Here is a 27,996-nt window from a genome sequence, read left to right on the forward strand (position 1 = left end):
CAATCTTCTTGTAAACTGTGCATGACTTTCTACCAGGGTGTTTTAAAGCACATTTTCTATTTTATGGTTTATAATTCATTATGCAGCAAAGCTTAAAAAAATTGCTGTTTCACAATAATTTTTATGGAGAGAAATCACTTCTCTATATTAGAAACTTAATCTTACAAAAGGGAATATCAGAATCATTCTAATTCCATATCTCATCCCTATAAACTTTTTACGATTTTTCATAAATAGCTGTTGCATGTAGATATACAACGTTCCCATATTTTTTCTCTCCAGACCATTTTTGTCTGCAGAAGAACATCACTTCTAAATTAAGAGAATGTTTAATTGTGTGGAGAAAGGATATATATAAAAATAAAAATAAACAGATGAATTATTTGTTCCATGACCTGGAATTCTTGCCCCATAAAGAGACAAAAGTGTATTAGGCTTAGACTTTACAAGGGGACTGAAAATAATATTTCCACCGCCATTTTTTAACAAAACACAGCAATAAGAAGCTGAAAATTCTAGCAGCTGAATTTTCTTGATGTCGGCCGCTAATTAACCTGAAGTGAAAGGAAGAACAGACTTTACTGTCAGATGAAAAAGGTTTTAAATAAAAAGCCAAGATTATTGGCTTCTTGCTCAGGAATGCCACAGGAGTCATCTGGGTTGGCAGTCTTTCTCCACAAACTTCATTACGACCAGCCTGCTCTCAGAAAAATGACATTTCTTCCATTGTTCCTCTCCCATCAGTACAGCATCATAATTTCTCTTGGGCCAACTTCCCAAGTACTGAAAGCACTGATATTTTTATTCTGTGAAGACTAACGTGCTCCTGGAGCTATTTGCACCTGTACCTGCAACAACATTTTTGGTAATATACTCATCAGACTTGTAGTTGTTTAGGAAGGTTCACCGACAAAAGGGCGAACGACAAAACCGTGCCCGACTAAACCGCGGTGATAAAACCGCATGTTCTATAGCACTCCGACGAATGAGCGCTGAATCGCACCGACAACAGCACGGAGACAGAAGTGCGCTGTAAAACTAAACCTAACCCTAAACCTCATCCCTAACGCTAAATGTAACGCTAAACATAACTTAACCCTAAACCTAACCCTAACCCTAAACCTAACCCTAACCCTAAACCTAACCCTTACCTTAAGTTAAATCGGCTTTCTGTCTCCGCACTATTGTAAAGCGCCCTTCTGTCTCCACGCTGTTGTCTCTGAGCTGTTGTCGCCGTGTTGATGATGTCACGGTTTTAGCGACGCGGTTTAGTCGGGCACGGTTTTGACGTTCGCCCTTTTGTCGGGTCACGGTTTAGGAATCCACAAACCATTCTTAATTACTTTTTACAAACATATCTGAATGATTTCTACTTATGCATTAGACATTGTTTGTAGTATCTCAAGCAGGACATTCGAGCAGAACATTAGAAAATTAAGATGGATATTTACTGTATATATACTGTGCTTGATATTTGATTTTGAAACCTTGTGAATGGCAGCAAGGCTGTACAGCAATTACTGTAAATGAAGCATCCAGTCATTTCCCCTAAGCCAAAAAATAAATAAATAAATAAATGCAAATAATTATTGGTAGTTGCAACCACGTAACACAGAGGATTTAAATGAAAGTCTGAGGATTGTTCAAAGTTTTAATGGGTTAATTTGATTAAAGCAAAGAATTACCATTACCGTACTTACTTCTCAAAGAAAAGAACTTGTGAAGCCTTGACCCAGCTACTAGAAGTGCCATCTAAATTTGGTAAGGGGATATGTAGTGCCACCTCAAGGCAAATCACATTGTCTCTTCACCTTAATGAAGAACACAGCATTGACCTTGTTTCACAAAGCACTTCCACTGGAACAAATCCAAACCACTTTGTTCAGGGCTGAAAGGAATCAGTATAATTGAAAAAAACAAACCTTATTTAGCATAATCTGATAAATTTGGAAGGGGTAGCATCATTTGTTAATATTCAGATATTACTGTTTGAATTCTCACTTTTAACACACACACACATGTATATTTGTATAGTCATAAAAGTTCTGTAGTAATTTATGGGAAAAGATTTGGGTAAGAAATGTAAAATTTACACAAGCCCAAAATTTGGGAGAAAACTTTTATGAGATGTATTATAGATGGCATTTAGATCCTAAAAAACTGGCCTCTATGTATCTGAATTTACAATCTAAATGCTGGAGATGTGATTGTTCTGATGCTACATACTATCATATATGGTGGACTTGCATTTTGGATAAAAATATGGTGGATTATGCAAAATGTTCTTAAAAAAAGGATAAAGTTTACCCCTCAGTTATTCTTGTTAGGTATAACTACTGATTGTAGAGTTATAGACACTAACCTGATTTTGCATTTAATAACGGCAGCAAGAGTGCTGGTGGCGCAATCTTGGAAGAAGGAAGATTTGCCTACTATTCAAGAATGGACATTAAAAGTAACAAACCTAGCAGAGATGGCTAAAATATCAGCACATCTCAAGGACCACTCAAATGAGAGATATAAACTGGAGTGGAGAAGATGGATTGACTATACTCAAAATAAATATGGGACTAAGAAATTCCAGATAGCTTATGACTGAAGAAACAAGGAATGATATAATCTGTTTAGAGCTAGCCTAGCAAAGAGGAGTTAAAGCTCAAATGAAAGATGATATCAACTTTTTTAAAGTTTATTTTAGAATATCTTTGTTAAATATAAAATTTTAAATTTCCTCTGAATTACCAATGAGAAAAGGCTTCCTGTGAGGAAAACAAACTAATGCCTGCACTTTTATTCACTCTGAAGATCACAGGTGCATTACAGCCCGACAAGGTAGCTGGGTATGAGAATCAGACTGTCAAAATACTTTCTGGAACAAAGAAAGATCTGGAGATGGCCTGTATGCATTGCAAATAACTTTTTTTTTTCATAAACAGAAGTATTTGATGATTTTGCAGCCATTTGCATTCACATGGTGTTGTCCGTGGTGTCTGGGCTATAAATGCAGTCTTTTATGGATGCAAGTCAGAGGTGGGTTTCAGGCGGTTCGCGGCGGTCCCTGCGAATCGGTTGGTCGGCGAACCCGGAAGTAAGTAACTTCCGGGAACGCCGAAGGGTCCACCCACTCGCCCACGTTTCTTACCCGGTTTTGACGAGTTCTGCGCTTCCACGCATGCGCAGGACGCATACAGCACCTGCGCGATCCTCCAGAAGCAGCTGGAGCATCGGACAGAAGCTAGTACGCATGCGTGCACTGCGCGCGTGCACGAGGATGCCGCCGGCCCCATTCCAACCGAACCGGTTGGAACGGGACGAGAAACCCACCCCTGATGCAAGTTATGACCAAATCTCATCTTTTTAATTACTTTGGAGCTTTACTTTATTAATTGTCTCCTTAACATGGAAAAACCTTCAAAACTACAGGCCTATGGTTGCTTGCTAGATGAGTTTTTGGATGAGTTTCACTTCAGCCCGTTTAAAAAGAACAAAAATTACGTCTTTTCAGTTTAGTAAAGTCTTTATTTTTTTCACATTTTTTTGCTTTGTTTGTTTATTTGTTTGTTCGTTTCTATCTATCCTGCCTTTATTATTTTTACAAATAACTCAAAGTGATGAACGTGTCCAACACACCTTCCCCCTCCTAATTTCCCCACAACAGCTCTGTAAGGTGATTTGGGTTGAAAAAGACTGACTAGCATTAGTCCAAAATTACCCAGAAGGTTTTCATAACCAAGGAAGGACTTGAATTCATGAGACTTGAATTAACTCCTTACTAGAACCCAAAGTTGCTACTGAAGACAAAAAAAAACCTTTGATGATAACTGTAATAGACCCTAAGGTGGAGTAATTACTATAAGAAAGAGATGAAGATACTGGATGTATAAATGAAATTGATTGATTGTTCAAAAATCAAAAAGGGCATATAAACAATGTATCAGAAAAAGTGATGTGAACTATTCTTTTCATTAAAATATGAGATATTTACTGGCATTTAATGGAAATTACAATAGACTTCCATAAAGATTATAAGTTTAAGTTTAAGTTTTATTTTATTTATATGCTGCCCTATTCCCTAAAAGGGACTCAGGGCGGCGAACAACTTAAACGGGAAGGGGAAACATACAAGTACAAAATAAGAATTTTGTGACAAGAGGAAAAAAAAAATTAGAAGAAAATAGGAGCTAGAATTTGATCTTAGGGATGGCCATGAGGAAGAAGAAACAAAAAATAGAAAATTGGTTTATTTATCTAAGGTAAAATAATGAGTTGTCTGGATTGGATAGTTTTTCCAATGTATTGCTTTGTAATATTTAGGTCATTATTTTTGATATTTAAAGAAGGGATTATTATTTCTGGTAATTTTTGATAGCTTTTAATATTTTCCCAATGTTTAATTGAGTGGGATTTAGACTAAATGGAAAGAGAGATTATATACTTATGTTGTTGAGCGTTTTTGTTAATTTTTACTGAACTTTTGCTAATTAATAAGGAAAGATGAAGATTTAGAGATTAGCTTATAGAAAATGGGGTGAGGTATGGAATGAATGTATCTTGTTGTATTGTAAGAGAGAATGAAAATGTTGAACGTGCTTCTTGAGGATGAAGGAGGAACTTCGGTTTTTTTACCATTTGGGGGGAGATAGAATTTTGTCTACCGTATTTTCACGACCAAAAGCCGCACCGGATTATAAGCCGCAGTATCAATTAACGTTAATTTTTCAAACTTTTTCCACATATAAAACGCACCGGGTTATAAGCCGCACATTTCCCGACGCTTCTGGACATCTGTTGCAGTCGCGAGGAGGAGCGGAGAAGAGCGCGGAGGTTCTTGGCACTCCAGGAAGCCGGGAAAGCAGTTGGGAGAGGCGCACGGCTTGGTTTCTCCTCCCTGGACGTCGCAGCAGCAGCCCCAAACTCACCGATCTCAGTGTTTTTCGCATCGGGGTGTGCTGCAAGAGCATGCCCCGATGCGAAAAACACAGAGTTCGGTGCGCTTGGGGCTGCTGCTGCAACGTCCAGGGAGGAGAAACCAAGCCGTGCGCCTCCCCCAGCTGCTTTCCCGGCTTCCTGGAGCGCCAAGAACCTCCGCGCTGTTCTCCGCACTCTCCTCGGCTCCTCACAACTGCAATAGACGTCCAGAAGCGGCAGGGGCTATCGAGCTGGAAATCCAATCCCCATTAGCCCCAAAAGCCGCTTCTGGACATCTATTGCAGTCGTGAGGAGTGGAGAAGAGCACGGAGGTTCTTGCCGCTCCAGGAAGCCGGGAAAGCAGCTGGGGGAGGCGCACGGCTTGGTTTCTCCTCCAAGTGGGAATGTTCAGGTGGGAACATCAGCCTGAAAAAGTCACCGAAAATCAGATGGTCAAGATCTTGTGGGATTTCCGTATACAAACCGACAAAATACTGGCGCATAATACACCAGACATCACACTGGTTGAGAAAAATAAGGTCACAATCATAGACATCGCAATACCAGGTGATAGCAGGGTCGCCGAGAAGGAACATGAAAAAATTGCAAGATACCAGGACTTAAAAATTGAAATTCAACGACTATGGCACAAACCAGCAGTGATAATTCCAGTGGTAATTGGCACACTGGGTGCTATTCCAAAAGCACTGGAGTCACATTTAAAACAGTTAAAAATTGACAAAATCACCATCAGTCAAAATGCAAAAAGCCGCACTGCTTGGATCTGCACACATTTTACGAAAATACGTTACGACGTCCTAGGCCCCTGGGTGGGGCCCGACTAGTAACCAATGCCAAATCCGGCGAAACAACTGGCCGCTGTGATACAAATGTGTAATAACAACAACAACAACAATAACAATAATAACAACAGTGTTATTTATAACCTGAATCAAATGCTATGAAACTGAGTCTATTCTTTATATTGGATCATTTTAAGAAAATCACATAAAAATAGCATGTTACTAATGTGTTTAATATCAAGATTGTAGTTTTGACAGAAAGCTAAATATTAATTTAAGAGAAAAAGAGTTTTGGTGTTAAATTTTCTATCAGGGAGATAGAGTTGAGTGATGGCTTAATTTACCTGTACAGGAGTTTAAAATATGTTTTCTTGCAACTGCAAGTGAAAAATAAAGTGCATGAGATTGATATTAGAAACAAGCTATATTTCTGTAATAAAAGAAAGAAACAAAGAAATCACATCATTAAAATTTTATTCCACTAGTTAATTTACTGCAACTAAGTTTGTAGACAGAATGGAATTTGGCCTTTTAATAATCTATTTTGTTTCTCTATCATGTATGAAAAGGCAATGCCAAGCAAAAAATGAACAATTAAGTTATCAACCTCAAATCATACGTCTATTGAAATGAAAATTAAAATATGGTTCTGTACTTTATTTTAATAACGGACTGCATTTGAAAGCTGCAGATTTGTTTGTTTTTTTACCTTGGAAAAGATCAGCCCTGCACAACAGCAGTATTTGCCATCAATCTTAACACCTATATCCCCTGCTTACCTTACTTGTACAAATGCATAGGTTCTAAAATATTGTTAAAAAGAATAATGAAACTGTTATTGTCATACAAGTATCTGACTAGTCCAAAGCTACTTTTTCATGCCTAAAATGACTAGAACTCATAGTCTCTTGGTTCTATGCCAACATCTTTAACCACTAGACCAAACTGGCTCTTTCTACACACACTCACACACAGAGCTTCATTTATAACACACAACCAACATATGTGAGCAACAATTCAATAATTACAAGATTTACTTGCAATTGCAAATTTATTTTTCAGGTAAAAAATTCTAAATGTTTTATGAATACATATTGCATCAAATCAGTTTTATCCTATAATAATCTCCATCCTTTAAAATATATATATATAAATCCTTTACGTTGCAATATGAAAAACTGACATTTTGTACAGATATAATTATTCCAAATTCTTTAAGATAATCTTAAAACTAAGGAATATATTGGCCCTTCAAGATATGTTTCTGAGATATTTATCACTGTTTTTGTATTAATTAGTAAACCAAAACAGATTCAATATGGAACAAAGGCCCTCCCCTCCTCTTGCACCTGACTATATGGAAAGCTTATACGTAAAGAAATCAGCCGGAGTTTCAACATAATGTTTACCAAACCAAAGATAAATCAAACAGAAGTAGTTGCAATGTTTCTTTGATTTATCTATTGACAAGAGAAATCAAACAGAAGTATGAGGTGACAGCACAGTATTTTGGGGTACTGTAACTAAGTGTACAATACAATAATATTCTTGTTTATAAATAGAATAATTAACTTTTTTCGTGTGTGTGTGTGTGTGTGTGTGTGTGTATTAAAACAAAACACCATATTAATGTAACTTTATTATACTTGCCATTGAATATTATACATGAAAATTATCTTGACCTACGCTGAAATAATAATAGGTTGAATTTTATGAGACATTTAAAAATTATTCTGTTTGTTATCTCAAACCTTACGTTTGCACATACTTTCAGTCTGATGGACAAAAATATCAATAAATCAAAGAAATACCCACAGGAACACCACTTTCAAAATTCACATCAGAGAACATAATACAATGCTTAGAATCTATAGCATTCTCACACATACAATTCAAGTATCACATGCAATTCAAATATGGATCTAATACACAAAGTAGATACCTTTGTCATAATAAAAAAGAAGCAACTAGAGAAAACACATCTAACTATCAACATCTTCAAAGATTTACAAGGGAAGAAAAATCAAATAACAAAAATATTTACAAGGGAAGAAAAAACAATATACTGTATGAATATTTTTATTTTCATTTTCATAACACACACTCACATGTATACTATACATAGCCCGTATTGTATAGTATTAAATAATAATTACATCAATTCCTCTTGTCAACAATACCCAGAAAAATAGAAACCCATCATAGCTCTTCTGCTCTCCATACACCTCTTTCTTCTACCACCCTCCAACTTTCTATCCCCCCTCCATCATCCTTTTCTACCCTACTTCCCCTCCCTTTCTACTGCTCCTCTCTCTACAATCCACTCCTCCTTATCCTTCTCAACTTCCCCCCTTACCCTCTCTCCTATCCTTCTCTTCCCATCTTTCTTCTCCCTTCTATTTCCCACGCCTCCTCTCCTGGATAGTCTCATCAACAGAAACAATGATGGCAAATTAGGAACACAAGTCTATCATAAAACCGCCCACACTAACCAAGTGCTCCCTCACCAAAGTAACAACTCAACCTCCCAAAGAGAAGCTGTGTAAGAACACTACTAAGATGAACACAAACACACAACAGCAACTCTGAACAGCAGAAAAATGAAACAGAGCACCCATACATCATCATCCAATAAAATATTTACCTACACAACTTTATCAAAAGTGCCTGAAGACTCAACTCACTATAGCATAACCAACAAAAGCTATGAAAAGGATAACAGCCATACATCAAAAAACATCTCAGAAGCCACCAATTACTACACCATATGGCATCACTATAGCACCCAAACTAACTAAAATTAAGTAAGTAAATCAAAAGATATAGCAGTCACCAAAGAAAAAAACATGAGGCTATAACATATATTGTAAGGAATGGAACAGCTGTTATACTCTTAATTTCACAACATAGGGACAAACTTAACCATAGCTTCAATTGAGAAATTTTGAGCCTCCTAGACCAAGCCAAGTTCAAAAATGCTAAAGAATTGCTGGAAGCCTGTCACTCAGAGAAATCAGACATCAACAGGCACATGGAAATAAACAACATGCATATACCATTCAAGAGACAAGCCAAAAAGTTAACAGAAAGATCAAAACACCTCATTGCCAGCAGACAACACCCAGATAAGCAGAGATTAACACCAAGATTAATATTACACAAACAATCAAGAAGTAAACAATAACTTAACACCAACTCAGACAACTAACAGTAAACAACACTTTAATCAAGGAACCATCAAGAACACTCTTGACAGTATATAAAAAGAGAGCAAAATCCACTCCCTTCTAGCACTCCTGATGTTACCTAATTAGATAATGAAATTTCTCTAAGAAAACAACCAAGGACTCTACAGTTCAACCTGAGTTAGAAATATTCTATTGGTATATGTTGTGGCCCAGCAGGAGCCGTTGGAGCTGCCACCAGACTCCGACAGCGAGAGGCCCTATGAGTTGGCTCTGGAGGATGTGGAGGACCCTGGACAGGGTTCTGACTCCGAGCAGGGCACAGAGATGCTGGTTGGCCACCAGGAGGCACCTGAGCCTTGGAATAGTGGGGAGAAGACAAGGGAGAGTGAGTCGGAGAGTGAGTTCCTGGATGCACGCCATCGAAGAGCTATTAGGCGTCAGGAACAATTACGCAATTACAGGAGGTAATTGCGCTCAGCTGGTAGTCATTAGGCTCCTCTCCAGACTATAAAAAGCTACTTGTGCACACGCTCCTCTTTGCAGAAGTCAACACAGGATTGAATGTCGGAGAACTTTGTATGAGCTTGGCAGGCTGGATTGCTGCCAAGCCTTATCTGTGTTTATTGCTGCCCAAGCTTGTCTGTGTTGGGTTGTTGCCAAGGACCTGTCTGTCTGTTAATTAAATGTTGTAATTTATCTCTGGCTCAGAGTGTGCTTTGGTGTGGAACGAGGGGGGTCAGAACAGGTATATATTTAAAATTGAGGTAATTACTGCAAATATTCTGAAACACAAACCTTTATTGATTTTACAGCCTGCAAATGAGTTGACCTTTCTGGGCAGATTAACTTTACGGATTACATGTTTTTCTACATGTTCTCCCCACTGAGAGAACATGCCGTTAAATAAAGAAATATATTTGTACCAACATCAATTATTTCAAATGTGTAATAGTAATTGCTATAAATCTCTGAGCAATCCATTCATACTGCATCACTGGGCTTTGATGTTATTAGACAGAGATTCCTATAATGATAGCAGAGTGGAGGCAGATACATTTATACACCAAATCACTATTTAAACTAATTAAATAACAAATACTAGAAATGGGAAAAAAATCGGCCTTCAGAAATCTGTTCAATGCTCTCATGGCTAAATATAAGAGTAACATAAGATAACCACAGTGACATAAGATCTGTAATCTAGTATAAAATATTACTTATTGTAAAGCACCCTTTTAACTATTAACTTATGAAAATGGCTGCAAAATTACAAAAGGTGAGCGGCGAATCTACAACAGATTGTAGCTGTGTTTCCCCCCCCCCCCTTGCAATTTTCTGTATCTGTTAAATGTGATGTTCTGGTAGCAGTAGCAAAGAACCAACCACAGATACACAGGAGTAAATTGTAATGAGTTCAGTATTTATTTCCAAGTATAACTATAAGGTCCTGCATTTCATCAGTCAAAATACTAGCCGCAGATCTCTTTTGCAAATTACATTTTAGCAATGTGTAGATCCAACCAGCATTTGAGGTCTTATTTCTAAGCAGATAGGTATATGTTCTGACCCCCCTCGTCCCACACCAAAGCACACTCCGAGCCAGAGATAAATTACGGCATTTAATTAACAGACAAACAGGTCCTTGGCAGCAATCCAGCACAGACAAGCTCGGGCAGCAATAAACACAGATAAGGCTTGGCAGCAATCCAGCCTGCCAAACTCATACGTTCTCCGACATTCGATCCTGTGTTGACTCCTGCAAAGAGGGGCATGTGGACAAGTAGCCTTTTTATACTCTGGAGAGGAGCTAATGACCACCAGCTGAGTGCAATCACCTCCTGTAATTGCATAATTGTTCCTGACACCTATTAGCTCTTCGATGGCGTGCATCCAGGAACAACTCACTCCTGGCTTCCGGCTCACTCTCCCTTGTCTCCTCCCCACTGGTCCAAGGCTCAGGTGCCTCCTGGTGGCCAACCAGCCTCTCTGCGCCCTGCTTGGAGTCGGAACCCTGTCCAGGGTCCTCCACATCCTCCAGAGCCGACTCATAGGGCCCCTCGCTGTCGGAGTCTGGTGGCAGCTTCAACGGCTCCTGCTGGGCCACAACAGGTATATATTCCTCTATCAGCTTTTCTCAGTTGAATAAGAACTCATTTTTGTCCTCATAATCATCACAATAAACATAGCTACAAATGATGGAAACACATCATTTGTGTAAATTATACTGCCTGAGAAAGAAGCAGTATAATTTACACAGACAATAATTTTATTTTATTGCTAGAGAGAGGGATTTGACTGTTCATTGCACTGGTTTATTTAGGGAAAAAAACATGCAGTACAAATGTTTATGAAAGAGCAAAAAAGGGCGACAGCCCCCATTCCAAATATTTCTGCCTCTTAGCTCTCATGCAGGCTGTTTGCCCTATTAATAATAGCAAACAAAACACATGCTTCTAGTGTTAGAATGAATAAATGGTTCAAAATAGACTTTCTTGCATAGATCACAATTTCTCCATCTGCTAAGAATGGCAGAATGAAGCCTATTACCTCTAAGCATACACTTACTTGCTTGATATTTATACTATTTTAAAAAATAATACTACTATCTGCCTGCCATAAAAGATTATAGACAAAAGGATCGTTGTTAATTGCCCAAGATTTAAGTACATTATATTGTACAAACATGTTTTTATCCTGTCAATGTTTTTAACCTTGCAGCATCCTTATCTAGTCAATTAACAGTTCCAGGTATAAGAAAAACAAAATTCAGAACTCATGTTAATATGACTATATGCAATTAGTAATCAACACACATATTTTGCTTTATCGGTAGTCCTTGAGTTACAACCATTCATGGCTTCCGGGGCGGGACCTTGCTGATGGCGGCGGCTTAACTGAGCTGCCCCCGGGTTTCTAGTCGCGTTATCTGCCTAAATACCTGGTAGATGCCTCATTCTTCAGGCAAAGAAGAGTGAGAGAGAGATCCAGCTGGTAAGAGCTTTTCTTTGAAGTTTGCAGCTTTTTTTTCCTGCTGCAAACAGAAGGGGGGGGCAACCAAGGCTGAATCATATCTCCGTGCCAGAAACCTTGGCTGTTTTCATTACGGCGCAAAGTAAGGAACCCCCTCTTAGGACAATTTTTGAGATATTTATCTGAAATTAATACAAGCAGAGTCCGTACCTGAGAACCTTATCTGCTTTTCCTTAAAAAAAAAATCCTAGCTTCGCTTTACAAGAGCTTCCTTCGTGCAATTGGTTTTTTTTTTAAAAAAAAAATAAGCTCCTAAAATGGAGTTACAACCATTCATTTAGAAACCACCCAAAATTACGATGGCACTGAAAAAAATGATTTCCAAGCAGTCCTCACATTTACGATTGCTACACCATCTCTACAGTGATCAAAATTTGAAAGCTTGGCAATTAGCATAGAGCTGCAATAGTTGCAGTGAGCCCAAGTCACGTGATTACAGTTGGCAATCTTCCCAGCCAGCTTCCAATATGCAAAGTCAATAGGGAAGACCAAATTCACTTAACAATCACAGAAAAAAAGGTCGTAAAATTAGGTGTGATTACCTTGCTTACCAACAGAAATTCTGGTTGCAATTGTGGGTGTAAATCAAGGACTACATGTACTGCCTCTTAATGGTGGTGATGTGTTTCTTGGTGACTGACAGTTTCTTGGTCACTCAAAGGACGACTATCATCCCAGCTCCCCTTTTAAATAAGCAGGAATCATTAATGGGCAAAAGTGGGAATTGCTGAGGGTGGGGGTGGATAATGACTTCAGTGACAATGGGAAAGGTGTTGTGGCCCAGCAGGAGCGGTTGGAGCTGCCACCAGACTCCGACAGCGAGGGGCCCTATGAGTCGGCTCTGGAGGATGTGGAGGACCCTGGACAGGGTTCCGACTCCAAGCAGGCTGGTTGGCCACCAGGAGGCACCTGAGCCTTGGACCAGTGGGGAGGAGAGAAGGGAGAGTGAGCTGGAAGCCAGGAGTGAGTTGTTCCTGGATGCACGCCATCGAAGAGCTAATAGGCGTCAGGAACAATTACGCAATTACAGGAGGTAATTGCACTCAGCTGGTGGTCATTAGGCTCCTCTCCAGACTATAAAAAGCTACTTGTGCACATGTCCCTCTTTGCAGAAGTCAACGCAGGATTGAATGTCGGAGGACGTTACTGTGAGCTTTTCAGGCTGGATTGCTGCCAAGCTTTATCTGTGTTTATTGCTGCCGGAGTTTGTCTGAGTTGCTGCCAAGGTCCTTATCTGTTTGTTATGCTTGGCTTTCAGCCACCGAGGTTTTGGTTTCTTGCTATTAAAGTACATTCCAGTTAAGCTTGTCTCAGCAGTCATTACTGGACGGAGGAGGGGGTCAGAACAGGAAAGGTATCATTTTATGTGTGAAAGATGGCAATGGCAAACCACCGACTCATAGGGCCCCTCACTGTCAGAGTCTGGTGGCAGCTCCAACGGCTCCTGTTGGGCCACAACACAATCTAAATAATATATATATTGAATATATATATTATGGGAAGCATATTGGAAGAACATTAGTACAGTTTTAAAACTGTAGGAAGAAACATCAATAACCTGCACCATGATAGTGATAATGCTATTCTGAAATCTGAAAATGCAAATGATGTACAAGGTGTAATAATGAAAGTCAAGGAACACAATGAAAAAATTGGATTAAAATTTAATCACCACCACAACAGATACAGAAACTGGCCTTAGAATTGACAATTAATATACTGAAATGATTAATAATCTTCTGCTTTTTCAATCAATTATCAATAGTAAAGGAACCAGCAATGGGCTGCAAAATAGTGCATAGCAGAGAGCAATGAAGATCTTAGAAATGATATTCGGATGTTGGGATGTTCGTCTATTACAAGGATCAAAATCACACAAGCAGTGATTTCCCCTGTCATACACAAAAAAGCAGAAGTTGGACTGTATTAAAACAGAATAGAAATAGTTTTGATGCTTCTGAACTTTGGTATTAGAGGTATCTTTGTTTATTAACTTTGACTAATTTCTTCAAATTAAGTACAAAATTACTACAGAAACTATTTCTCGTGACTAGATCTCAATGGGAAATGTGCAAAATATTTGAGGAATTGATTGTATATAAATTATGAAAATAAAAAGAGAAAAATATATTAAAATTACAAGGTGGAAGCACTATGAAAACAGACAATGTGAGTATGCTGAACTATTTCAACAATAGTATCCTAAACTATATAAAGAAGAAAATTTTCCCCAATTTAGTAAAAATCTACTGAAGATTATGGAAAAGAGAAACAAATAATGACTGGACCTAGAACAGAGAGGGAAGATAATTGCCTCCTATTTATCATATAGACAAGGTGACCAGACATCCCGCTTTTGGCGGGACAGTCCCCATTTTTAACAATTTGTCCTGCGTCCCGCGGCGTTTTTAAAAAGTCCCGATTTTTGGAAAGAATGCACGGCAAGTTAGGGAACGACGTTAGAACGGGAAGGGACTATACGGTTTTTGGCGGCCATGTGGCTATTTCGCCAGGATACATGCTGTCCTTACCAGGAACTAATGCTGCGACTGAACACGTTTTTTCTATGGTAAATAAAGTGTAGACATCAGAAAAATCACAATTAAGTGTTGAGACTTTTTGGAATCCATTTTATGTGTGAAATATAATTTAACAAATTCTTGTGAAAAATGTCATGACCTTTTAAACAACGACAGCAATCTACTAAAAAAAATTCACTCAAATGAGAAATATGCCAAAGAGTAAAATAATACTATACATAATTTTTTTAATGTATTATATTTGTAAATTGTACTTATGTTGAAATTAAAAAAAAATATTACAATACTATTTTTGCGTTCTATGAAAATTTTTGTTGCTCCATATAGACCAAATTTTTAATCAAGAACCGGAACCGCCCCCCCCCCCCGGCGGTCAATGGTGTCCCGCTTTACCAGTGTTAAAATCTGGTCACCTTACATATAGGAGATCTGACACATGCTTTCCAGTTCTTAATACTGCGAAAGAAAGACAACAGCAGCAACTTTAGTTTTGACTAGTAGTTGTTTTAAACTTCTTTGAAAAAATAAATATATATATATCCCTTCTCAAATCAAATATAGCACACTAAGAAAGTTAATTCTTTTAGTATATATATTTATACCTGAAAATCCCGCAAGGAAGTTCAAAGAGGGAGCCCATGTGCACAACATAATATGTACTTGACTCACACTTTAAAGTTTTGGAATTTGCAATTTCTTGCAGTTGCTTACTTGTTCTTTGACTGATGCCAGAATGGCAGACGTGGTTTCTGTTTCAGATCCATCTCCATTGGATGTATTCAACACGGGGCTAAGGGAACTTGTCTTGTCCGATGATGATGGCTGGTCAGGGACAGGCATAGCTCCTATAATAAGAAACGACAGATAATTACATCCAATGTTTTTATCAAGAATTGAAACATATTTCTTTTCCTTTTCTATGGTGGCTACAAAATATTTTCTAAGAAGTCTCCATTTTCATTTCTGCCATGAACTGTTTTGTTTAACTGTTTAACTGTTTATTAAATTTATAGGCCGCCCAATCCCGGAGGACTCTCCGGGTGGCTTACAGCAACAGAAATTAAAAGAAATTAAAAACAGATAAAACACGACAAATTTAAAAAGACACAACATGCACCCAATCTAAGCGGGGCTGGACCTCAATCCAGAGGTCAACAGCCCCAGGCCTGCTGGAATAGCCAGGTCTTAATAGCCTTACGGAAGGCCATGAGAGTGGGTAGGCCATGAGAGTGAGTAGTGAAGTATTATGAGGAGACACAATCTACTACAAATATCTACTTCTACTACTACTACTACTACTACTACTACTACTACAATCTATTACAAATATCAATCAATGGGGTCACCAAGTAGGACATAAAAAATTTAGTTGTGCCCAACTAGTGTATGGCCATAGACTACATCAGTGGTAGTCAACCTGGTCCCTACCGCCCACTATAGTGGGCGTTCCAGCTTTCATGGTGGGCAGTAGGGGTTTGCTGTAACTCTGCTTCATAAATTTTATAAAGTAAAGTTACTTCCCTACTTTAGAAAATCACCATTACTGTGGAACCAGTGGGCAGTTAGAAAATTTTACTACTAACAGAGATACAAAAGTGGGTGGTAGGTATAAAAAGGTTGACTACCCCTGGACTAGAACAAGATATCTATGATATTTATTTATTTTTATTTACTTTCAGCTGGATTTTGCACCAGAAATGCAATGTATATGAAAATTGTAGTATTACACCTCTACAGCTTTATAAAGTAGCTAGGCTGAGGTAACAAGCAAGGTATATTGTAGAATTTCCCACAAACACTTTTCGTCACAATGAAAATAGAATTCTGGATTCAGCTAAGTTTTAGTCTCAACCACCATATTTCTTCTTATGTTCATCTGTGAGACAGCAAGCATGCCAAGATCTTCTAGATTTCTGATTGTAAAGGAATTGAACTTAAATGCCTTTGATTTACTAATTTTGCCAATAACAATGCTATCTTTAAAGCTCTGAATTTACTAGGTTTAAAAGATGTACCTTTCTGATTAAAATTGTAGATTACACTGAATAACTAAGGGCTGGTTTTATTAAATGTTCTAACAAGCTAATATAAAGTAACACAATCCCTTTATATGCTAAGAGAATTAATTATCCACCACTTCCTTCATCCACAATATCATGTATTATTTTTTAACTGCTTGTTAAGAGAAATGGGACCAACTCTGCAGTATTCGAAGACATTTATGTAAAAAAAGTTGCTAAAATCACAGAAAGTATAATGATTCTGTACAATTTTCTGTACTCAAACCACTGGAATCCAAAATACTTAAAGAAAAAGCAGAGAATCTGTTTTGAGACTTCAACACCACACACAGACACACACAGACACAGACAGACACAGACAGACACACACCAGTGGTGGGATTTAGCCAGTTCGCACCTATTTGGGAGAACTGGTTGTTAACTTTCTAAGCAGTTCGGAGAACCGGTTGTTGAAAGAAATCTCCTTTTGTTTTGTTTTTCCATTTTACAGGGCTAATCCTGTAAGGAAGTCAAGAAGGGAACATTCTGGTGTTGTTTCTAGCCTCATCTTTGTTGCCCTGCTTACAGAAACTGCCTCTCCGGTTAACCCTGATTACATTGTAACAGCTAAGATGAAGCGTCCATTAGCGTGAGTGACATTGAGTTGGCCACGCCCACCCAGTCACATGACCACTGAGCCCCGTGTACCCAGTTGGTCATTAGGGCAGAGAACTGGTTGTTAAATTATTTGAATCCCACCACTGGCGCACACACGCAAACGCACAAAAGTCAAGGACCATACAAAGCATAATGGGGAGGTGATGATATCACTGGAGAGAACAAGACCGAGGGGAAAAAAGAGAAAGAGAAGTCCCTGTTAACATGCTAATTTTTTCTCACATCTTACAATATTCATAACTTTCTGTTTTCATATTATATGCTATGTTTGTTTCCTTATAGTTAATTTTAGGGAAAAGGAAATAATAAAATTTAATATTTATTCATGAAGAATTTTATACCTCTTTAGCAATTTATTTTTCCCTTTAAGTAAAAAATTAAGGGGATATCATTAGCAGTCAAGAAACATTTAAAAAAAGAAAGTTTTGTACATCATCCTGTTTTTTTAAGCTACTGAAATCTGCTAATGAAAATTGCATTTCATTTTGAATTTGTACAATGACTGTGAAATCAATAGATATCTAATTCTTACAATATTTATACTGTATTAAGAACTTTCAAAATAATACACAATTGATCCTTTAATTTAAAGAAAAAAATATAAATCCACAAATAGTTATAAAATGTATTCAAAAATATAAATGTCCCAAATTAATACTTAATATATTTCCAATCTAAGCCATCTTGGCTTTCTTTTTTGTTTAGGAATGTGCCTCATTACGCTGCCTGCAAAATTAAACTATTGGAACAGGACAATATGGAATTACATTTGAACTGTTTTCAAATATTAGGTGCCAGAATAATATCCTCTTCTCTTCAGCAACTGAAAACAAACAATGCAATTTGATTTTCATTTTTACAGTTGTTTGTTTATTCTTATTCAAACGTAAGTGACTAAGGAAAAATTCTGATGGGAATATAGAGTGTGCATTAAATAAGTCTAAATCATTGGTCTTAGTAGTTTCTAAAAAAACTGGTAACATTTTTTTTATATATATAAAATTAAAAAAAATAAAACAAAGAAATGTTGATTAGGACACTGGGAGATAAGAATAGTACAAGTAATTCCTGAGATGTGACAGGTCACTTAATGGTTATTTGAAGTTACAACATTGTCAGCATTCCAAGTATCATGTAGAATTAAATCAGAGTCCAAGGCATAACGATCCTTAAAGTTCCAATTTAATAAATCAGACATCTTAGCACATCTGTGTAAAGCCCAATTCTGGAAATGACCACCAGCTGAGTGCAATTACCTCCTGTAACTGCGCAACTGTTCCTTACGCCTATTAGATCTCCGGTGCCAGGCATCCAGGAACAACTCACTGCTGACGTCAGGATCACACTCCCTTGTCTCCTCCCCACTGGTCCAAGGCTCAGGCGCCTCCTGGTGGCCAACCAGCCTCTCTGGCTACCTGTTGATCTCCGGGTGCACTTCAAGGTGCTTGTTGTCACCTTCAAAGCCCTTCATGGTATTGGATCTGGGTACTTGAGAGACCGCCTACTGCCAATTACCTCCACTAGGCCAATAAGATCCCATAGATTAGGCCTCCTCCGAATTCCATCAGCCGGTCAATGTCGACTGGCAACTACCCGGAGGAGAGCCTTCTCGGTGGTTGCTCTGACCCTATGGAACGAACTCCCCGTGGAGATTCGTACCCTCACCACCCTCCAGACCTTCCGCATAGCCTTAAAAACCTGGCTGTCCCGACAGGCCTGGGGCTAAAGACTTCAACCCCACCCGAATAGTATGACTGTTGTGCTTTTTAATGATGTATTGTCTTTATGTGTGTATCTTGTTTTGTTCTTCCCTCCCTTTGGATTGTGAGCCGCCCTGAGTCCCCTCAGGGAAAAGGGCGGCATATAAATAAAGTTAAAATAAAATAAAATAAAAATAAAAATCTGCGCCCTGTTCGGAGTCGGAACCCTGTCCAGGGTCCTCCACATCCTCCAGAGCCAACTCATAGGGCCCCTCGCTGTCGGAGTCTGGTGGCAGCTCCAACGGCTCCTGCTGGGCCACAACAGAATTCTATGTACAGTATATTCTAATGTGCATAACTCTGTATAGAGGGATTTCATCTCCATCTCTTTCAGGCTTTTCTTTAGGCCACCTTCGGTGTCATATTAAAACTATTTGTCCTTCAGTGATGTTACGTGAGGCCAAAAGACAATGGATAACAATTATTACAAAAAGCACAAAAAAGCAGCGCATATGTAGGATGCATTCAGCAACTCTTTGTCTTTGCTAATCCTAGGTGCTCAATATGGCATTTCATTATTATTCCTATTAATTGGTTAGCTATTATTCTATAAATAACTGTTTCTATTAATGTCAGTCTGACATTTTCCATACTAAGACTAATACTTTTGAAAGTATTACCCTAAATTTGAAAAAAAACAACAACCACAAATTAGGTTACATAAGAATGCCCCCCTCACACACACACACCTTGGCTCCCCATTAGTCTCCGGACACGCTTCAAGGTGCTAGTCATTACTTTTAAAGCCCTACATGGTTTAGGACCTGGCTACCGGAGAGACCGCCTCCTGCCACTTATCTCCCAACAACCAACAAGATCGCACAGGTTGGGCCTCCTCTGGGTGCCGTCGACCGGACAATGCCGGCTAGCGACCCCCCGGGGACCCCCCACCCCCTTCTCTGTAACTGCGCCGGCCTTGTGGAACGATCTACCCGTAGAGATCCGGACCCTTACCACTCTCCCGGCCTTCCGTAAAGCCAACAAAACATGGCTGTTCCGGCAGGCCTGGGGCTGTTGATCAATATCCAGCCCCACTAGACAGAATGGATGGTGCGTAATTTTAATAATTGTATCTTTTTATCTTAAATTTTTAAATGCTTCTTTTATCGTGCCTGTAAGCCGCCCAGAGTCCCAAGGGAGTGGGCGGCATACAAATTTTATTAAATTGAAATGGAAAAATTGTAGTAGGGGATTGGAGAAAAGATGGAGAAAATTTCAAGTATGATTGTCATTCAGTTGACCGAATGCCTCATGGTCAAGTAAATTTGACTAACCAAGTACCAGGTTTTTATTATGATTTGCTCTTGTGTGGCTTTGCTTAAACACAGTCAGCAGCCTCTTGCAAGTGATTTTTTTCATCTTCAATAGTTCTTGCTTATTTTGTTGGCATGCCAAAGAAAATCACCTATATTTGAGACCTGCTTACTAATTGCTCCTAAAAAATAATTTTAATCTTCCGAGTCTCATGTATGTTTGCAATTCTATGCATTTTCATCTCCAAATCCCTCGTAATAGAGGATATTGAAAAGATACAGAAATCTTGGTCCTATTAGAAATCTCAGAGGTATTCAGGTTATCAACCCTTGTATCTTCCTGGGGGCTTCAGTACACCTGTATCTCTTGAATATATCATTTTTCATCTTACAAAGACTGTTTCCAATATTTATATGTTTTATAGACTTTCACGTTGTTCCCTGCCCTTCTACTGGCTTTTTGAAGGAATTTCAAATTTTGATTATTGTTTTTCTAACCATGTGGGAAATGCTTTCAGATGAAATATTATCATGCAGAATGAGTAACAAATATTTCACAAAATGTAAAATGGCTAGTAATTGTGCTGTGCAACAGCAGGTGGATTTAACATTTTTGATAGCTAAAACTAATGAGTTCTTCCTTTCTCAAGTTTTTTTTTGTAAACAAATCTGCATTAATCTACACTTAAGCCAATCACTGTCTCAACCCAACTCATTTTACAGGGCTGTCCTGGGGAAAATAGGAGGAGGAAGTTACTAGGTACGTACATTGCCTTGAATTATTTATAAAAGTAATAAAGGTGGGATAAAAATAAACAAACACAGTAAATGGATTATTTTGTCTCTTTGGTGGTAATATAACAAGAAGTACTATCTACCATTAGTTCAGCTTGTGTCTAAACATACAACCACAAACAACTGTTGCCTTTATTGTTGAGTTACTGAATTGGAATTTCCCCTCCAAGAACGCCAAGTTATTTCTAAAATTCTTTGTTTCAGTGTATATTATGGCAAAGTCAGATGATCAGATCTACTTTTCTTGATCAACTGTAAAAAAAAAAAGGAAACATACATAAATCTGTCTTTTGAAAGTCTTCCTTGGTGATATAAAGAGTTGCAACAGAATCTTTGGACCATACCTGAATCTTTGGCCACAAAGCTTTATCATAGGAAGACGACAATCTATGGATCATGTTACTCAATTTGGCACAATATGTTAAAGTTTTGAAACTGGCATATAAATAACTACATGCAGATACAGTTTCCTTTATTTTAGTTTCCTTTATTTGTATGCCGCCCTTTTCCCTGGGGGGACTCAGGGCAGCTCACAATTCAAAAAGGGGGGGGGGGAGACAAACAGTAGACAATACAACATGTTAAAAAAGAGAGCACAACAGTCACACAGTTCGGGTGGGGCTACAATCTTAACCCCAGGCCAGCCGGGACAGCCAGATCTTTAAAGCGGCGCGGAAGGACTGGAGGGTGGTGAGGGTCCGAATCTCCACGGGGAGTTCGTTCCAAAGGGTCGGAGCAGCCACCGAGAAGGCTCTCCTCCGGGTAGTTGCCAGTCTCTTACAGAACATAAGAGTTTACAAAAAGTGCCCCTGAATATATTTGTTATTCTATCTTTGTGTTTTCCAATTATTTACCTGTTTTCTTGTTTTATGTTTTGGTAGAATAGATTCATTATTTATTTATTTCTACGATTTATAGGCCGCCCAATCCCGGAGGACTGGGAGTTATGAAATAGCTTAGGTTATGAGTTATGAAATAGCTTAAGGCCATCTGAAATATTTGGGATCCTTTCAAGTGTCTGTGAGACATGCTTAATATCAAGTTGTAGCATATTTGATAACATTTCCGATGGCTTTGTTACAAAATTTAATGTTTTCTAGGTAAAGTTCATTTCTTTTGGCATTCTTTCAAAAACAGAGTTCAAAAACTCGTGAATATCAAAGGAAGGAGGTTTCCTGATATTTTTTCTGGGTTAAAGGATAAGCAAGGTCAACATAATTTTCTTCACCATGTTGGGTTTTTTTCCTGTAGAAATCATTCCATTCTTTTGTGTTTACCCATCATTAGAGAGGCAGTGTCTAAATAAAAGCCAGATAACTCCATAGGCTTTGTACTGAATCAGAGAAGTCTTTACAAAAATCTCTACAATATTTTCAGCATTTGTATGATTTGCTGGGGTGATACCCAGAAACTGAGTTTAACAAAACTTTGAGAATCATCAAAGCATTGACAATCCTTGGCAAAATTGACATCTTTTTTTTGTTTTGTTTTGTTTTTTTGTTTTATTTATATGCCGCCCTTTTCCGGGAGGGACTCAGGGCGGCGAACAACTCAAAGGGGGAAAGGGAACATAGAACACAATACAAGTAGTTAAAATAGCCAAGAATCGCACAGCCACACAGGTCGAGAGGGGAGGGGAACTCGTCAACCCCAGGCCTGCCGGCACAGCCAGGTTTTGACGGCTTTTCGGAAGGCCTGGAGAGAGGTGAGGGTCCGAATCTCTGCGGGGAGTTCGTTCCAAAGGGCCGGAGCTGCCACAGAGAAGGCCCTCCCCCGGGTAGTCGCCAGATGGCATTGGCTGGTAGACGGAACCCGGAGGAGGCCAACCCTGTGAGATCTAATAGGTCTTTGGGAGGTAATTGGCTCCCTACTCCCTACTCCCTACTCATTGAACTCTTCATGACTAGCTTTTGTACATCCATGAGTATACACACACACAAACACACACACACACACACACACACACACACACACACCTTTTAGTACACTCATAAGATTATCCATATCTCCCCTTTCCAGCAAATCTGACAACAGGAGCTCCTTCAGTTTATGAAACTAGCTGCAATTGATAAAGTACAATGGCACAACAGTTTGATTTCCAAAAGAGGGGTTGAACCATATAAGAACTAAGACTAAATAGCATGTCAATATGAACACTGTGATGAGCAACAGTATGAACAAGCTTACTTATACACTCAATAAAATCTTTATTATGGTCATAGATGGTCACAGTCAAGCACAAGAAGGGTGGGATACAAACAATATTTTTTTAAAAGCTAAACAAAATTTTTAAAAAAATTACACAAAATAAAAAAGCCATAAATACACGCATGTCTAAACAAAATCTCTAGGCTGGGTAAAATATTAAATAAATAGAGGAAAATATATAATTTAATATATGGCTAACAAAATTTGTAACAATACAAAACACTTTTAAATACTCTCCCAAAAGGATGGTTGCAACTATCCAACTCCAGACATATTCTTCATCTTCTGGGGTCTAATGCCCATTAGTTTTGATATGACTTTCTCTTCATTCCCACCCCTGGGATAACTTGGTCACATGTACAGCTTCAAACTTTATAAATGGTAAAATGCTGGTCAAAAAAGATAATCCTTCTGCCTTTGTAAAAAAAAAACATCAGCAGAAGAAAGTTTCAAAAATAGATGAGGAATAACCGTGTCTGCCACAGATTATAGCAACAACTTGTTTTAGGGCAATGAAAGTTTTAGATTAGCACACCCTCTCCCCGCCCCCACCTTTTGGGCACCAGGGACCAGTTCTGTGGAGAGAGGTTTTTCGGTGGACTGGAGGGGTGTTGGTTTCACATGCTGCCTGCATCCTACAGATTAGATTGGGTTTTGCTTCTTTGCACAGCCCAATTTCTGGCATGCCATGGCCCAATGTCAGTCCCCGGACCTGGGGTTGGGGACCTCTGTATTAGATAACCAGTTATTTACCGTGACCTGACAAATGCGTGCACGACAAAAGCGTGGTGACAAAACCACGGCGCTAAAACTGCAACATCATCAACGCGCCGACAACAGCGTGTCGACAGAAGCGCGATTTAAGTTAAGGTAAGGGTTAGGTTTAGGTTTAGGGTTAGGGTTAGGTTTAGGGTTAGGTTTAGAGTTAGGTTTAGGGTTAGGTTTAGGTTTAGGGTTAGCGTTAGCTTTAGGGTTAGGTTTAGGGTTAGCATTAGGTTTAGGTTTACAGCCCGCTTCTGTCGACGCACTGTTGTCAGCGTGATTCAGCGCTCATTCGTCGGCACGGTTTAGAACTCACGGTTTTGTCACCGCGGTTTAGTCGGGCACGCTTTTGTCGGTCACCCTTTTGTCGGTGAACCATTATTTACAGCTATTTCCTGTTAGTAGCATTAGTCCCCTAAATGAAGTGAACTTTGAAATTTAAATAGTTAAAAGTACTAGGTGTGAGCACTGTGTAGAAGTGGGAGTGTGGTGTAGCAAGGAATTTGTTAGCTCACATTAACACACTTTTAATCAAATATGTTCTTTTAAAGTATTTTTATGCATTAATTTTACATTCAGGCAATTCTGAAGAATGTAAAGGTCATATTAAGCTTTTGTGGAAATATAAGGAAAATTTAAAAAAATGAATCTAAATATAGGATTAGCCCACAAGGGACCATTCAAAAAGGACGTACTTCTAGATCAGGATATTAAATATAGTTTAAACGTCTTTGTTTCATTTCTCTCACAGTGAGGTTCAATTGGTAATGGATACAAGTCTTAGCTAGTCCAAATATTATCCTGTGACTGGAAACAAATACATTATATTTACAAAATAGTCTTGTGATTATATACTACTTTACAAGAACATCACTATATAGTGATTATATTTTAAATATTAGGTGGGAATGGGAGGTAAGTCATAATTCTTGATCCTAGTTCCAGATAGGAATGAAAGGGTTAACTAAATTACGCTGTAAAAATGTGGAAGTTCAATAGGTGGCAGCAAGAGATATAAAAATGGCAATTCATTGGCTGTAATTCATAAGTATTTCAAGATTTAATATGTGATCTAAATACAAAATCATACAACTTCCTTTCAAAATAAGTGATCCGAGAATGCTATAGGAAAAAAATAGCAAGTTTAGAAATCATGTTACTGAAGAATCTTATAAGGAATATACTTTGACAAAATAAATATTTTTTTTCATTTATTTGAATTCTTGACATGAACTGAAAACATCTTCCCATAACAAGAACATCAGATTTCATATGCAATTAAATGAAATTCTCCCAAATATTAGTCACAGGTGCATAACCCTAAATTATTTTATGTTTACAACAGAGGTGGGTTCCTACCAGTTCGCACCTATTCGGTAGAACCGGTTCGTCAAATCTACCGAACCGGTTAGAAGAGGTTCCACCAGTGGACCCGGAAAGCAGGCCACACCTACAGAAGAGGTTCCAAAAAATTTTGAAACCCACCACTGGTCCTTGGATATGATTATTCTACACTATCATGCTCCTATTTATAAAACTCAGTGCCTCTGTGAAAGGTAAGGATGACTACTGCGTTTGTGGTGCAATCAGAACATTGCGTGTGTTGAAGTTGTTTTAATACAAACCAAAGATGCCTTTTAAAAAACAAGTTGACATCCTATTCTTATGCATGCCAGTGCTGTGTGTGAGGTAATTTAAGGTGGTTCTGACAAGTGTCGTCGGCATCTTCATATCTGGTCACATGGGCGGTTAGCCACTCCCATCCGATCACATAGGCGGCAAGCCACTCCCACAAAGGAGGCCACACCCACAGAGTAGGTTCGAACAATTTTTGAAACCCACCACTGGTTTACAACATGCATAAATCAGAGGCAGTATAGCTTTGCATTCTATTTGCTGGAGAGCAAGGAGGACTATTGCTTTTGATCTGAGTGATTCTACTCAGGTATTAAAATTGATAGCAATCAGAATGCTTCCCCTTTGGAATGTATTTAAACCCAATTTTAAAGACACCTAAAGTGATGAATACTGTTAATGAGTTGCCACAAATTCCATAAATCAGGTGTGATGTATTTGTGGCCTCCAGAGGTTGGTCGATTCCAATATTGATCACTAAAATATTAAAGCAAATGGTTTTGGGATGAAGTCCAACATTATTTCATGGATTTATAATAAATGATGTATTATGTGAGGAAGTATTTTCTTTTATGTTTAAATTTACTGCCAATGCCATGATACAATTAATGATATTATGCTAATATAAATGTATTTGAAGCTGAATTTGGTTCCTAATGACTTCATGGATAAGAATAATTTTCTTGGCAAAATACTGAAATGGTTTGTCATTTTCTTCTTCTGGATTTTTTTTTTCCTATTTCCCAATCTATCCTACATTCTTTATATTTTGAGATGGTCTCATGCAAGTGCAGAAGTAATCCTACTTTCCTTAGTTTGTTATGGTTTCAGTCAAGGCTAAGTAGAGTTCTCATATTATAAGAAAGGAGAAAATTACTTTCTCTTCATCACGCATACTTGAACAAAACTCCATTACAATTCACATTATATTAAGATCTTCTGTTGTAACAATAGGAGGAACTCACAGAATTCTACGGAACTTTCATGAGTACACTTTTTCTGATGCTGTATATTATTCATTTAATAATAAAATACATATATAAGATAATAAGCAGCAAGTAAAAAGGTTGACAGGGAGAAATATAGTCAACCTTACTTCTTGCAGGTAAAGAGTGAACACGTTTAATTAATTTTAAACTAATTTAAAAATGGAAGTTTCAGAGTTGAAATTAAAGTAAAATAATTTTACTTACAGTGCAAAGGTGATGAATCTAAAGTTCTTCATACATAAATACTAAATTACATATTTTTGGTATATTGTTCAATGTTACTTTAATATCTCCTTCCATTACATATTATGAAGTCAAAATGGGACTCACACCATCATTTTATATATTCATATAATATGAATGTTTGTGTCAGGCCTGCAATTATATTCCTTTTAGAATTTTGGCCTGCCACACTTTCTCTTATTTCATTATGCTGTTTTATTAGTCTAGTTGATGGGAGGGGGGAATAGACAGGAGTAGGATTGTGGAATGTATTGTTGTCATTCTTTTCTAGAAGCCAAGGTCATCTTTTGTCTCCGCACTTTTACACCTGACCGGAAGCAGCTGGGTGTGGATGCCAGCGTGGAAGAAGACGATTGGACCATGTGATGGATTGTGGGTGTGGAGACAAGATCATGAACTTTTAACTGGATGGAATTCTGATGTCATTTCCAGAATTGGGATTAACACAGATGCGCTAAGATGTCTGTCTTATTAAATTGGAACTTTAAGGATCATTTTGCCTTGGACTCTGATTTAATTCTACATGATACTTGGAATGCTGACAGTTTGTTTATTTGATTTGTATTGTTGCTCATCTTGCATAATTGCATCATCAAAAACGTTTGTCAGTTCAACAAAGGAGAACATCATCTGCACATTTTAGTTTTAGGCAGTACATTGTAAGTATGCATTGTCGATAAGTCAGACATTTATAACCAGTGATTGCCCAAAGCAACATGGGCAATCCCTGGTTATAAATGTCTGGCTGATGGACAATGCATACTTATAATGTACTGCCTATAACTAAAGCAAGCAGATGGTGGTGTTCTTCCTTGAGCCAACAAATCAATGAAACTGTGCAATGTTTTCATGAATGCCACGAAGTAGTATGTACATGTTTATTGTTAGGACTGAATGAGAGAGACATTCTTTGACTGGCTGCTCTGATGAGACCTTGTTGAATATACTTGAACCTATGGCATAGCTCATAAGCCTTCATGAAATACTAGCTTCGGTACATCTTTTTCACTGTCCTTCAGATATTCTTCCAATGCCCTTTTTTCATCAACTGTCTGATATACTTGCAACATTCCATGCTGACCTATTTTCTTTGATAAGTAGTGTCTGTCATCATCACTGCCTGGATGGGATAATCCCTCCCATAAATAATATGTTGAGATAAAAAATTTAGAAATCCATACTGAATCGACACAGAATCCATACT

The 27,996-nt window shown here is 38.2% G+C and overlaps 1 protein-coding gene across 10 annotated transcripts in view; it reads right to left on the reverse strand.

Annotated features, from left to right (window-relative positions):
- The window catches only part of CTNND2 (catenin delta 2), a 468,899-nt gene that overhangs the window by 381,307 nt on the left and 59,596 nt on the right, over nucleotides 1-27,996 (reverse strand). For all 10 annotated transcript variants that reach the window (XR_015697560.1, XM_087721965.1, XM_087721966.1 and 7 more), the window contains exon 2: nucleotides 15,181-15,314. Coding sequence is in view for 9 of the 10 variants with exons in the window: in XM_087721965.1 (XP_087578091.1) it covers nucleotides 15,181-15,314 (134 nt within the window). In the remaining variant the exon portion in view is untranslated. The remainder of the gene's footprint in view (nucleotides 1-15,180; nucleotides 15,315-27,996) is intronic.

The sequence above is a fragment of the Thamnophis sirtalis genome, unplaced genomic scaffold, assembly GCF_051295495.1.
Source record: "Thamnophis sirtalis isolate CommonGarterSnake01/CBP01778 unplaced genomic scaffold, rThaSir2_p1.2 scaffold_8, whole genome shotgun sequence".
NCBI lineage: Eukaryota > Metazoa > Chordata > Lepidosauria > Squamata > Natricidae > Thamnophis > Thamnophis sirtalis.